We start from the raw sequence: 14,743 nt of genomic DNA, 5'->3' as shown, positions 1-14,743 counted from the left end.
CTAATATGCTTAATTGGTAGTGGGCTTTCGAGCCTATACAGCTTGGAGTAAGACAACATGCATGAAGAGGATGATGTGGACAAAATACTCATTTGCCTAATAATTCTGCACTCCCTGTATGGACGGTAAAGTTTTTACACCACTTCCGATTAATATACAAACACACTCCTCCTCCTTGAGATTTCTGGGTAAGTCCAGAGTCTCGATCCAACCGTATGGGAAACCTGAAGCCCTTTAGTTCCAGAGAAGAATCAGTGTCAGAATCCCAGAAAGAAATGAAAGTTCACATTCTGATGTGTAAAAACATTAAACTTTCTAACTGTCAAAGCTCAGCTCCAATGTCTATGTCAAAGGAAGTGTTTTTATGATCAAAACACGCTCATCAAGTGTTACTGTAATCCGATTACTTTTTAAAGTAACAAGTAAAGGGATTACTTTTGCAAAAAGGGTATTTAGATTACTGTTACTTTCCCATAAGCACGCTGCGTTACTGCGTTACTAAAACCATGATTTTATTGCGAGAATGTCTCATGACAATGACGTAAGCGAGTGCGACGTTCATGGCAACAGCTGTGTGCAGATCAACAATGGATAATATATCATAGTGTGGGAGAGCATTTGACCACGCAGCATTTAAAGCGTGGAAGTACTGACCTTACTTTGAGTTTGATTCTATAAAAAGTGACAAAAACATTAGCGTCCTCTGTTCAAAGAAAACTTCTTTTTACAGCGAAAAAACCCCTGTAAACTTCCACACAAGCACCGAGTAGGCTACGCTGTCACGGGAATGCTAAATTCACAGAGAAATTCCTGGATTCTTCCACTGACATGACGGCTGCAGCACACCTGCACCAGGGCAAACCTCCGCCTGCCCCACTCCTGCTAAACAGGTGAAAATAGAGCAACAGGACGGCTGAGTCTTTGATTTAATTTATTTTCTGGTAAGTTTTACTTGTATCTATTTGAAAGAGTTTTATGCATTAAATTTTTGCTTGATGCATAAAGTTAAAAGATTAAAATTGATAAAACAAGTTTTAAAAAGAAACTTTTTCCATTTGATTACATTTTATATGATGGATTATGCAGAAAAAGTAGAATTGGGCTAAAAGATCTATCGCTTCATTACCTATTTTGTTTTGGTTTTTTTTGTTTTGTGCACTTTATGTTCAATATATGTATTTTGTTGTGCCTGAAATGAACAAATAAATGAATGAAATGAAATGAATGAAATTCAGGGTGTAAATCATGTTTTTAAAAACTAACTAAGTAAGTAAAGTAAATTAATCACTTTCAAAAATAAGTAATCAGTAAAGTAATGGGATTACTTTGGGGGGAAGTAATCAGTAATTAGTTACTGATTACTTTTTTAAAGTAACTTGACCAACACTGTTTGCCACTGATCTGTACTCTACTTTTAACAACTTTGTAGTACTGTTTTTGGTAACTATTGTAAATATGTGAAAGTGCGTGTTTCTGTTTTATGTCCTGTGTCCTGTTCTGTTTGTATATGTGTTTTTTGCCGCTGTTACAACCAAATTTCCCCCTGTGGGACAATTAAAGGATTATTCTATTCAATTCTATTCTGATATGTGTTTGAGTCTACTAGCAAGTCAGATGGTGTGTCAGAGTGTGTGAATAGTACTAAATACAGTTAAAAGCACATGGCATGCACTTTTCCATGCTCATGAGGCCACAATTTCATGTGTTTACTTGAGAAACATTTAACTTCCAGCAACTTTTCTTTGCCTGTCTTGGTGAGGATGGTGCATTCTGGGACAGTGACACACTCATTTATTCCTGTCAGTATAAACTAAGAGACTAAACTATTTCTACAGTGGCTGCACCAACAGAAAGCTGACAGAAAGACCAAGATCAGAGATATAAGATTCAACACCATCAGAATAATAGTCTAGTTTTTACTGATGAACCACTATTTATGTGCAGAGATCGCAAAGCAATTCACCATACAGAATCAAATGCATTCAGGGACACGGACATAAGGAAGTTTGTGAGAGACCTCGAACGTAGAAAATGTTATAGCGATCCCTGAACACAGTCAGGCTCAGAAGAAGAAGCTCCTGGGCTGTTCATTAAAGTTAGCTTTGCTTCTTGTTGTTTTGATGTTATTTCAGTAAAACCTGAATGCCAACTTCTTAAGAACTGAGCTGATTTTATCTCTTTGTTCTTGCAGTTTCCAGTTAAACGGAATAACAACGTCCCACTGGTGATGACTGATTGGTGATCAGTGTCTAAAGTTTGATACAAACTAATTTAAACTTTATCACAGTAAAAAAAGAAATGTTTAATTGCAGAGTCATGCACTGACTGAAGTCAACTCTCTGTGGGACATGAAACTGGGAGTTTTCCTTAGATGTGAGCTGTGACTGTGTGGATGGCAGCTTTGTACTTTTACAGTTAGACTGATGTGTTTGTAGAAACACTGAAATCCTGGATCAAGCTGTTTGTGTCCAGCTTCAATGTGTTCGTGTTCATGTGAGTGTCACTGTGAAGTAGTTTGATGAACAAACACATCATTTTCTCTCTCACACTGTCTGACTCACATCTCAACAATGATGCAAATAAAAAATAAGTAAATAAGAGCTGAACATCTGGTCTAAACATTACAGAGCAGAAACAAACAGTAAAACTGTTAAAGGAGGAAGCAAAGCAAACAGAGATACGAACAGCAAGCTCCACACCACTGAACACACTGTTGAGCTGCTGTTATTCTCTGAGCAGTTTCTGTTCTCATTAAAATAAAAAAATGACTTTGCATCTTTCAAAAAATCCTAATTAAAAGTAAAGTTCCCTAAACATACTCTGATTTATTACCTCAGTGTGAAAATCAGCATAGCTTGGTACCAATACAAGAACCTCTTTTTCATGGCTGCCATTCAAAGTGATACAAACAGTTTTTAAACTCTGAAAAACAACTGTCTATCTGGATGTTTCAATGTTGCTCCTGAATGCAGCACACAGATAGACTTTCCACTCCAGGTTTCACATGACTTGATCACAGACTGATCAGGGAAGTCTTTTTCTTATCTAACAAACTTTATTGAGACTCATGAATAATCCAACAGGACTACATGAAGATGTTCATCAGGAGGAGAATTCAGAAAATTGTTGACAGAAAAAAAAATCAGAGCTGCTAAACTACTAATAACTCACTGTGGAAACTCTGATCAAACTTAAGGTCCTACTTTTAAACTTTTTTAGATTTTGTGTTCAAGCAATTGTTTAGAAATAATATTAAACTATAACAGTACTGTGATGTAAAGTGAACCCCCCTTTAAAAAAACAGAGACACAAGCCTGTATTCATGCAGCCATCATACAAGAGTATTTTTTCAACATTCACACGAGCAGGACACAAAAATTAATTGGTAGGAATACCAGAGGAGTAAAACTCCAGCTACTGATAGACCGAGCAGTTGCCTGAGACTGCAAGACTAGGCTGAACAACCTGTGCTCTGCTTGGACTGATTACAAGAAGGCCTATGACACGATGCCCCACACCTGGAATACCTAGACCTACACAAGATCAGCAGGATCCTGAGAGCCTTCTTCAGGAACTCAGTGGGTATGTGGTGTACAACACTAGAGGCCTACTTCAAGCCCATAGCACAAGTCACCATCAAGTAATAACATATAAAAAACTTCATAGTCTGTAAGCCCTGAATGATTAAACTGCAGCTTCTGGGCTTCATCAGTGTGTGTGTGTGTGTGTGTGTGTGTGTGTGTGTGTGTGTGTGTGTGTGTGTGTGTGTGTGTGTGTGTGTGTGCCATCTGACTGCTCAGACTGATTCAGTCAGAGTAAAGTTCACATATTGTGTTACAGCTGTTACTCAAAAAGGAAATAATGTATTACACATTACTGGTTACTTTTTAAAAACTACCACATTACATTACTTAATTACTCAGTGGAGTAAGAAATTTGCTACTGTACCTGTTAAATTATTTTCTCATATCTTCATAAAATGACCTGAAACTGTCTCATAATCAACATTTAAAAATATAAACTATAAACTACAGCCCAGCACACCAACATCATAATCAGGAAATTGTCTGTCTAATATTTAGGCATGAGCTCAAAGTCAACAGCACAAAGTAAAAAGAAAAACAAACACAAATAACTTTAAAATGATCGTCACAGCTCCATCAGTTTCTGTGAGTCCTCAATAATCAGCTGTCAGCAGAGGAATGTTTAGCTGAAAACTTCCTCATGACTGAGTGTGTCACAGTGTGTGCCTCTGCATCCAGGTTATTAAAATTATATTCAACTCAGTTCCTTCTGTTTTTAAATCATTTTTTCTGTTTTGATCAATAAATCTTAGTCCTTGTTAAAGAAAAGCATGAACAGGCGTGACTAGCAGAAACTGATCTTCTGGACAGAACCAGCTGATCTGTGGTTCTGATCTTCACTCCTGAACATTTCCAATAGACTGAGTTCAGTCCGTCTGATACAGAAGGACTCTTATATCAGATAATCAGGACATAATGTTGTTTGGTGATGTTGTTGGTGTTGTTTACCTTTACATGAGTATACCTGCTCTAAAGAGACAACCTTGTTACAGAATAATGAACAGGCTACTGAGCACAGACTGAGGGTGGAATGAGTCAGTGGGCTTTGGTCTTATTCACAAAGGGACACAAAATCACCAAAAAACCATTGATAAAACTTTAATTTGTGTTTAATTTAATACAACCTACAGAATTTTAACATGTCTCAGTTCAACTATTTATTTCATCTATATGTACCATTGATGGACTATATAGATGTATTTAATAAAAGATTACTGGCATTAGCTGAGGTTCGTAGCCAAATCCAGGACAACTGACTGAAACAACTTTAAGCGAGCCTTGATTCAGTCCAAAAACAGTTGAAAAGCAACAAGATTCAAAGCATTTAACCAAAAATCCAGACGAGAGACCACACACTGCACAACTATTAATGATTAAAGCTTCACACACTAAAAGAAGAAAACTCAGACTCAAATCCACTAATTAAAAACACAAAGTTCTAAGTGAACATGACAGCAGAACAAAGACACAGAAAAGCTTCCAAGTCCAAATACTTTGCTGCACAATATGCATGACTCACGTCCTAGCGTCCATATGCAGATATTATAAGGTTCAACATTGGCTAAAATGTTCATAGTGTTTGCAAAATTCTATATTTTCAATTGATTGATTTTGTTTGCATTAACAGTGAACTGAGCTGGAGCTGCTTTACTTTGTGTTTTTTAGACGTCACTTAAGTAAAACCTGAAAGGCGACTTCTTAAGAACAAAATGAGCTTTTATGATTGTTTCCAGTTAAAGATACGATTGATGTTCCATCAGATCACTGATCAGTGTCTAAAGTCTCACACAGATCCATTTAAACTGTTTATCACAGTAACAAATGTTTCGGTGCAGTTACTGACTGATAACCAGGATTCAGGCAATCAATAATCTAGAATCATGTGTCGTCAAGCACAAGAGTGATCAAAGTTTGTCCTGAAAAAAGAGCTGAACATCAGGTCCAAACATCACAGAAACAAACAGACAAACTGTTAAAGGAGGAAACAAAGCAAACTTACAGTTTCTTCAAAAACATCCCAACAACAAGCTCCACTCCACAGCTGGACACTAAACACAGACACACAGGTGAGCTGCTTCCTGGAAGGAGGCGGGACTCCACCTGAAGACTGTGAGAGGGCCACACCTTCATGTGCTGGTTTACAAATATGTCGTCAGACTGGCTCAGAGTGAACAAACTGATCACAGCTCGTCTCTGATACAACCTCAGTGTTTACTTTGTTTGGAGTATAAATCTTTATGCTACAAATATGTTCAGCATGTTTGTCTGTTTCCAGTCTATAGATCCAGTCACACTTTCTACCTTCACCTGTGGCAAGGCAAGGCAAATTTATTTATATAGCACAATTCAACAACAAGGTGATTCAAAGTGCTTTACAGAGACATTAAAAACAAAAACAAATAAAAAGCATGATTTAAATTTGATTAAAACAAGCAAACAAACAAACAAACAAAACAGTATATAAAATCAAATATCAAAACAGTAGATAAAATCAGAACAGTAGATAAAATCAGTAGTTAAAAAGTAGGTTTTGAAATTTAAACTTAAGTGTGGATTTGGTGCTTTATTCAAATGCAGCTGAGAATACAGTGGCTTGCAAAAGTATTCGGCCCCCTTGAACTTTTCCACATTTTGTCACATTACAGCCACAAACATGAATTAATGTTATTGGAATTCCACGTGAAAGACCAATACAAAGTGGTGTACACGTGAGAAGTGGAACGAAAATCATACATGATTCCAAACATTTTTTACAAATAAATAACTGAAAAGTGGGGTGTGCGTAATTATTCAGCCCCCTGAGTCAATACTTTGTAGAACCACCTTTTGCTGCAATTACAGCTGCCAGTCTTTTAGGGTCTGTCTCTACCAGCTTTGCACATCTAGAGACTGAAATCCTTGCCCATTCTTCTTTGCAAAACAGCTCCAGCTCAGTCAGATTAGATGGACAGTGTTTGTGAACAGCAGTTTTCAGATCTTGCCACAGATTCTCGATTGGATTTAGAGCTGGACTCTGACAGAGAAACACAGGGAGATTACACACAGGTGGTGGACACAGCTGGGAGTAATTAACAAGACGAGACAGAGGTAAAACTGAACACACTCACATGAGACGCAGACCTTCACAATAAAACAGGAAACAAGAACACTACACAAAGACGCAGACCCGACACTGAGAGACACATGGAAAATGACACATGGAACTCAAACAATACATGAAACCATAAATCCTTAAGCACGGATAACAGAAACAAGAAACTCTAATAATAATCATCACCACCACCACAAGAACTACAAGAGAATAAGAAAACAATCCATAATACAAAATTAAATCAAAATATAAGAAACTCAAAATGCTGGGTCAACACTGACCCAGAACCGTGACAATAGTAAGCTGATTTTGTTAATGTCTTAATGTGTTTTTCTAAGTTTAGGTCTGCATCCATCACTACACCCAAATTTCTCGCCTGGTTGGTGGTTTTTAGGTGTATAGATTGAAGTTCTCTGGTGACCTGTAATCGTTTTTCTTTTGCACCAAAGACTATTACCTCAGTTTTATTTTTGTTTAGCTGGAGAAAATTGTGGCACAACCAGTCATTAATTTCCTCAATGCATTTACCAAGAGCCTGTACAGGGCCTCGGTCTCCTGGTGACATTGCGATATATATTTGTGTGTCATCTGCATAGCTATGATAGTTTATTTTGTTGTTCTTTATAATCTGTGCCAGTGGGAGCATGTAAATGTTAAACAGAAGGGGTCCCAAGATGGAACCTTGGGTAACTCCACATGTGATACTTGTCTGCTCAGATGTAAAGTTACCTATTGATACAAAGTATTTCCTGTTTTCTAAGTATGTTTTGAACCAGTTTAGTACAGTTCCTGAAAGACCTGCCCAGTTCTCCAGTCGTTTGAGTAATATGTTGTGGTCAACTGTATCAAATGCTGCACTGAGATCCAGTAAAACTAAGACTGACATATTTCCACTGTCTGTATTCAGACATATGTCATTAAACACTTTGGTCAGAGCGGTTTCAGTGCTGTGGTTCTGTCTAAAATCTGACTGGAAGGCATCATAGCAGTTATTCTGTTTTAAGAAGTAATTGAGCTGTTGAGAAACTGCTTTTTCAATAATCTTACTTAAAAATGGGAGATTTGAGATCGGCCTGTAGTTATTCATTTGTGTCTTGTCAAGATTGTCCTTTTTCAGTATAGGTTTAATTACAGCAGTTTTTAGTGATTCTGGAAACACACCTGATGTTAAAGAAAAGTTGACGATCTGTAACAGGTCTGACTCCAAAGTCTTTGTGACCTTTTTGAAAAAACTTGTTGGCAGGACATCTAAACAGCAAGAGGAGGAGTTCAGTTGACCTAAGATGTCCTCCAGGTCTTTGCTGTAAATAGGGTGAAACTGGTTCATGGTGTTTAAACAGTTTTTCGGTGGACACAGTACATTTCCTGGATCTGCTGTTGATGTATTAATTGCTTGTCTAATCTTTTGGATTTTTTCTGTGCAGTAAAGACTGAGAGCAGAGCTGAAACCAACCGTCCAATCAGTGAGCAGCATCAACACCTGAGCTTCATTCAGACTCTGTTATTGAAGATGTTGTTGTGTTAATGAAATGATGTAAATATCCAAACATGGAGGATGATTTTCTACCACGACGCACGTTTTAAATGTAGGCTCAAGGAGGTGAGCGGCAGACCAGAAACAAGCCGGCTCCTGTATACGACTCACGCTGCCGTCAGACATCAGCAGCATAGGGTTTCCTATCTGACAGCAGTGTAGTAGCTGAGGAAGGCCGAGGTTCACACTCAGCCGGCACTCCTCTATGAGAGTCCCCAGTTCAAGGGCTTCTGGGAACACTGGTTTGATACCAGCCACCATTATGGAGACTAAATATTGTTATGGGACATAATATTTTCATAGACTAACATGATCTTTAACGAGTGCTGGTTGGGGCTACATGCAGTAATGCTACCATTGTTAGCACATTACTTTCAACAACCACAATGTGGGACAGAGAGATTTTGCAGGTCTTTCCTCCCCACTGCTGTCAGACTCTACAACAAAGACTTCAAATGATCCAACACACACAAACCCACACATGTGCAATAAGACTAAGTGCAATACGCTTTTCTGACAAAGTTGTATTTTTACTCAGTTGTATATAGAATTTGTATTCTATTTTTATCCTATTGTATATTTTATTTTATTCTATTCTATTCTGTACAGTTGTGTACAGCATTTTATTCTTATTGTATTCTCATTTTTAACGAGAGCTGAAAGCATCCGTCCAATCGCTGATCGGCATGGCCGCCTGAAGGAGGCTACAAAGAGCAGAGCCCATTGGCTGTGAGCCATTTGTGACACTTCAGCATCTGCACCAGTTTCCCTGCATGTTTCGAACGTCTCATTGGCATCAAATAACAAACGTGTGTTTAAAAACAGGAAAAGTTTCCAGTTTCAGAGTTTGATCTGTCGTCTCTGTAGGATTTTACCTTCAATATGGACGCAAATTACTACAAATCACTGCTTTGTCTGCTTTTTATGGACACTTTACAAACATCACAGGAGCCAGAGATTAATTACAAGTGTGATTCAGTGCAGAGAGGTCTATTAACACACAGTGAGTGAAGAAGAAACACCCAGTGCATCATGGGAATCCCCCAGCAGCCTACACCTATTACAGCAGTCATTTGCAGCGCTGTCCACAGGCTCATACTCGGACATTCAGCTCTCCATTCCTCCTTCACATTCTTTATATATCCATGTTGGAGAGTGTAAATACTGGGGCTGAATGCCCTTTGCACCAGAACTTACAGCTCTTAACAATGCAAAGCTATCAGCACAGGTGGTAAAAGTACACACAGTATTTATTTAAGTAGAAGTTCAGATACTAGAGTTGAAAAATACTCTGTTAAATGGCCTGTATTTATATAGTGCCTTTAACAGTCCCTAAGGACCCCAAAGCGCTTTACATATCCAGTCATTCACACACAGGTGATGGCAAGCTACGTTGTAGCCACAGCCACCCTGGGGCGCACTGACAGAGGCGAGGCTGCCGGACACTGGCGCCACCGGGCCCTCTGACCACCACCAGTAGGCAACGGGTGAAGTGTCTTGCCCAAGGACACAACGACCGAGACTGGCCGAGCTGGGGCTCGAACCGGCAACCGTCCAATTACAAGGCGAACTCCCAACTCTTGAGCCACGATCGCCCCTTGGTAAAGGCTCTGAAATGTACTGAAAGTAAGAAAGTAAAAGGTAGCTCATTGTAGGACAATTGTAACCTATTGTAATTGTATGCAAACTGAAGCTTAACATCAATAATATATTATAATTAGATGAGAATCCAAATGTTGTTCTAATGTAAATCCTAGTTGTTCCCTTGAATCCGTTCTATAGGACACAAGCAGCGACAGAGAATTTAAACAGAACTCTTTCCTGTTGCTTACATGGTAAAGGGTTTGGAAACTCTCAGAGCTTTTGTAGTGGCTCAGCTTGGAGAACAGAATGACAGCTCACAATGATTTCTAATGTGAGCTTCAGTACAGGCTGTGATCAGCTGACCTGCTGCTCTTTGTTCATTTAAACAGCAGAACTCAACAAGATGGAAACAGATGTTTCACAGCTACCTTGACTCATTTCCATCCCCTACGCTGACAGCACACATCAAATCTTTATACTAGACAGGAGAACGTTGGTATATAGATTGAACTGAGTGAATCAATGTAAGCATTATCAGCTGAAATGCAGCAAATCTCTGCTACAGTTGATGTAACTTAACTCTGGCCATGAGCACCAGTCCAACACAGCGCTTTACTAAACACTTCAAGGCTCATGTAGCCCCATTATTTTAGATTGCACAGCTGCCTCGTGGTTTGTGTCACATATTTGTGTTTTGTTGCCCACAGATGTGCATCGTAGTATAGTTTACACTCAGATACTAACAGACAGAAACAAAGAAAAGCTGTCTTCTCTGAAGATGCTCTGCCTGGACTTGTGATGAAGGTCCAAACCTTTGAGACTGACTCTCCCAGAGAAAAACAGGCCTATAAATGCTGCTGTTAGGACACGCCCCCTTCTCTAACTCTACAGGCCTGACCAGAGGACCAGAGACGGTTGCCATGGTGATGTGAGAAGCGATATCTCCATGTAGGGAGATGTGGGAAAGGTGCAGGCAGTAGCGGTTTTTGATACAGGCTACAGGCGCCTGCTCGCTGCTGAAGTCAAAGTAAACTTTATTGTCATCTCCGCTACATACAGTCCAGTATATAGAGAGATGAGACGACGAGGCTCCAGCAATGCAAGTAAACAAACAATAAATGTAAGAACAGTAAGAAAATAAATATACACTTTAGGACCAGGGGTAAAGGGATCAATAACAATTTAAAATTTATAATTTACAGTTTGATGATTTAAAGTCTCCTGGGTTGTGTGAAATCCCAGAAATACACCCTAGACAAAGTGAATCTGTGAACTAAGGTGTAGGTCTGTTAGGTTATGTTGTGGTGATCCTCGAGTTGGGGGATTTGTGTTCATACTGGAGTGCAAAATTAAAACCAATGGAAGATGGACAAGAAAGGTTCAAAGTCATCAGCTGCTCAGTTTAGAAAAAAGAGAAAAGAAGAGGAGGAGAAACGAGCAAAAGATACAGGTAAGCAGATATGTCATTGGATAATGGCAGGTCATCCTGAAACAAGAATCAGAATACTTTATTAATCCCTAAGGAAATAATGTGGGTTACAGTTGCTCCAAGAAGAAATGGTAAAAATAGTAACAGTAACAGACTAAACTCCAAACAATACATTATGTTACAGATTTTAATGTTGATTAGTCATTGTCAATTGTTGATTTGTTCTGTTCTCATTGTATGATGAATTATGATGGCTGTTTGGTAGCCGTTTGCATACAATGCATACTCTCTCTCTTCATATGTGTGTGTGTGTGTGTTTCTCTGGTGAAATTCAGTATGGTTCCATATTAATCCTTAATTATGTGTGTGTGTGTGTGTGGGGGCAGAGGGAGTGTTTGCCCGGGGCGCCAAACAGGCTAGGACCGCCACTGGGTGCAGGAGATGAAACGTGAGGCATACATGGGTCTAAAGGCTTTCCTCCAGCTGCTGAACGATCACGTTAACATTCAGTTTTTACCACATGCAGTAAAAGTGTTTCCTGCCTGGGTGAGGCAGCCTTTGTCTCTGAGCCAGAGAGAAGGAGGTCCATGGAGCCGTGGAAAACTCATCTGAAATTCTGTTTGATCATAAAGTGTGAAAACATATCATTGGAGCATATTTGTCTTCTCTCTCATATAAAAAAGCCATCACAAGCTAACGTGGAAACCCAACAAAAACTCCTCAGTATTTGAAGAACCCAAAGTTTTGCAGGACATCTCACAGTGTGATACATCATTTATCCAAACACACCATGTGCAAATCCAATATGTCAATAAAACAGTAAGGTTACATTAGTGGAATATTTTTGTGAGCCCGTTGAGCTAATGTGATGAAATCATAACTATATGTTCAACACGTTCTCACTCCCAACTCCTCAAATGTGTGACGCATGGTCAGGCTCCCTCTGCTTCACTTCTCGACGCGCAGGGTCCTCTTATTGAATACTATAGAGCTCCCTAAACGCTGTTTACTGACGACAAGAGCCTGTTGTCCGTATATTTATATATTTCCAAAATCACATTGTAGTGACGTGTACTGAACACAATAAATTATATCATTAAACAACTACCTGAGAAACAGCCTAAATTAATTATAGGCTATTACTTTTGTATCGTTTATTGCATTTATGGAGGGAGAGGTGTATGCTGGGTAATGGCACAGCTAGCGACTGGGTGACTTTATTCACCCGCTTCGGCTGTTATCAGTCCATACAAGGGGCGTTATTAGCAGAAATTAGTCCCATAGATGTGGGCCATCTCCACCTGCTAGATTGTTCAGAAGGTTGTTATCATCCATCCAGATGGAGGATCACTAACAGGAGCGTGGGAAGACTCCAGAATCCACTCTGGCTGGAATCCGGTGGATACAGCAGTGTTACAGGTAAGACCATTTAAACGGACAGCATTTATAGAATGACTATTAAAAGTCAGCGAGTGTCAATAATGTTAATGTGGTTATGTTAGTAATACATCGAGTGCTAATATAACAGCTTTAAGATGCATTTGTAGATATTATTACGTGTTTTACCGTCTTTATGGTGCTAGCTTAAAGTTACGGTGTAAACGTTAGCTTATATTGTAGTAAAGCTGTTACTGTTTAAACGATGTTAGTGTCATGGTCCCTGTGCCCCGCTGGTCTACCCTCTATTAGGCAATAAGTTTGTGGTTTGTTTGCTCTCTCTCTCGCTCTCTCTCTCTCGCTGCGGAGACGGTCATTGTGGGCTCCCGCTGCTGTCCCACACACCTGCTCATCACCGCACCGGCCGCTGATCCCAGCTGATTACTGCACTACTTAAGATGGCGAGTCTGCACTACTCTTCGCTGGATTGTTGAGCTATCAGCGTCAGTCAAACTTGTGTATCTGCCAACCTGTACCTTGAAAACCCTCTGTTATTATCCCGCTAACCTGACCTTTTGTGTTTAGATCGTTTTTGGAACCAGATTCTGAGAGGAGTGACTGAGGAGGAGCTTTTGTACAGAAAGGGTGGAGCACCTTTTCCCCTAATCCTGTTTCCCACGGACCCTGGCGACCCGGACCCGTTTCCCCTGCACGTTGTATATAGCTACTTGGTGATTGTGTTCACTGTGAATAAACGCACTGTTCTCAGCTTAAAGGAAAAACCCTGGCCTGCGCCTGAGTCTCTTTCGGAAACCATAACAGTTAGGACAGAAATATTAGCTTCTGTCATGACTGATGAAGTTACTAGTTAATAAAGTTTCCAGTAACGTGATTAATCGCAGCCACAGATTGACAGTAAATATCTCGATTAGCTTCAATGCATCTGTAATAAATATGTGCAAGTTTCAGTGCTTCGTTTAAACTGTATGATACTTATACTGACCCAGGGTCAGTGTAAAATACAATCCTAGCTTTGTGAACAAAGCCTGGCTCCTTTAATCCTGCATGACAAACCTCAGGATGCAGGTTATTATGACTCTTTCCTGCTGGCACACCTGTCACACCTGAGAGTCAGCTAGAAACTTACAGTGACGTGGACATCATGCAAAGACTGCCAGACTCTGTAATACTGTAAATGATCAGTGACTCAGGTTAACACTAAACTTTAAACAGTCCCTCTGTGTCTCTGTGTGTGCTGAACATTTAGGATTGAGTCAGGCTGCATTGACTGTGGGACTTTTCTGTGTTAAAAGCTGGTTGAAGACGGCTCAGAAACATTTGAAGATTAAAATTTAGCATTATGGCTGCTGGTGGTTTGTAAAGCCTCTACTCAGCTGTATTTTTGTTACTAATTTATGTTTGTTGTTGTTTAACACAGATTTCAGAAGAGCAAAGGTGAGCATTGTTGCTTAATCCTTAATAGTTTAAACCAGGACTGAATTGGAAATTAAAAAATCCACATTCTTCTTCCACAGAACTTTCATCTGTCAGTGCGGATCTGCTGAGTCACCTGAAGAACTCATTTCATTCTCCACGATGTTGATTTACAGAAATGTTTCACAGGAACTGATTCCTCCCAAAGGGTGAACTGGTGTGTTTCCATAGATTATCTCTGTATGAATGTACTTCTTAAATGAAGGCAAGTGTTTGTCCTGTTTTGTTCCTCAGGTACAGTACGTGATATTAAGGGCAGGCGGTCATCACTGGGGGAAGACAAGAAGCAGACGTACTTCCAAGAGGGAGCTGCAGTGAGGACACAGCCTGGTCACTGAGGTCAGAGGTCAGAATCTGAAACAGCTCAGATTCATATTCTAGGGGTTATAAAAAATCTAATTATATTTATAAAGAAACCTTTAAATACTATTTTAAATCATAATTATGATTATGATTATAAATATCAGACATTAAAGTGCATATTCTGTTACACGTATTGTGTTAGCCCTGCGATAAACAGGCAGCCTATCCTGTCTTTGTCCTGTATCAGCTGGGATAGGCTTCATCCGCCTGAGACCCTGAATTGGATACATTGTATTCCAATTATGTAATCTGATCATTTGCAAACTCAAGGTATCTAATCAAAATGA

The 14,743-nt window shown here is 39.5% G+C and overlaps 1 protein-coding gene and 1 long non-coding RNA gene across 2 annotated transcripts in view; one reads left to right on the top strand and one right to left on the bottom strand.

The window, feature by feature from the left end:
- The window catches only part of LOC120435052 (NACHT, LRR and PYD domains-containing protein 3-like), a 67,567-nt gene extending 59,097 nt beyond the window's left edge, over nucleotides 1-8,470 (bottom strand). Inside the window, exon 1 of the mRNA XM_039603849.1 lies at nucleotides 8,321-8,470. Coding sequence (XP_039459783.1) covers nucleotides 8,321-8,470 — 150 coding nt within the window. The remainder of the gene's footprint in view (nucleotides 1-8,320) is intronic.
- A 3,944-nt stretch (nucleotides 8,471-12,414) lies between these two features.
- Nucleotides 12,415-13,381, top strand: LOC120437888. The gene is made up of 3 exons (XR_005611478.1): nucleotides 12,415-12,641; nucleotides 12,969-13,102; nucleotides 13,185-13,381. It is a non-coding gene; the product is annotated as an uncharacterized LOC120437888 (long non-coding RNA).
- Nucleotides 13,382-14,743: the final 1,362 nt, after the last annotated feature.

The sequence above is a fragment of the Oreochromis aureus genome, linkage group 3, assembly GCF_013358895.1.
Source record: "Oreochromis aureus strain Israel breed Guangdong linkage group 3, ZZ_aureus, whole genome shotgun sequence".
Taxonomy (NCBI): domain Eukaryota; kingdom Metazoa; phylum Chordata; class Actinopteri; order Cichliformes; family Cichlidae; genus Oreochromis; species Oreochromis aureus.
This window is presented reverse-complemented; position numbering and strand designations above follow the sequence as displayed.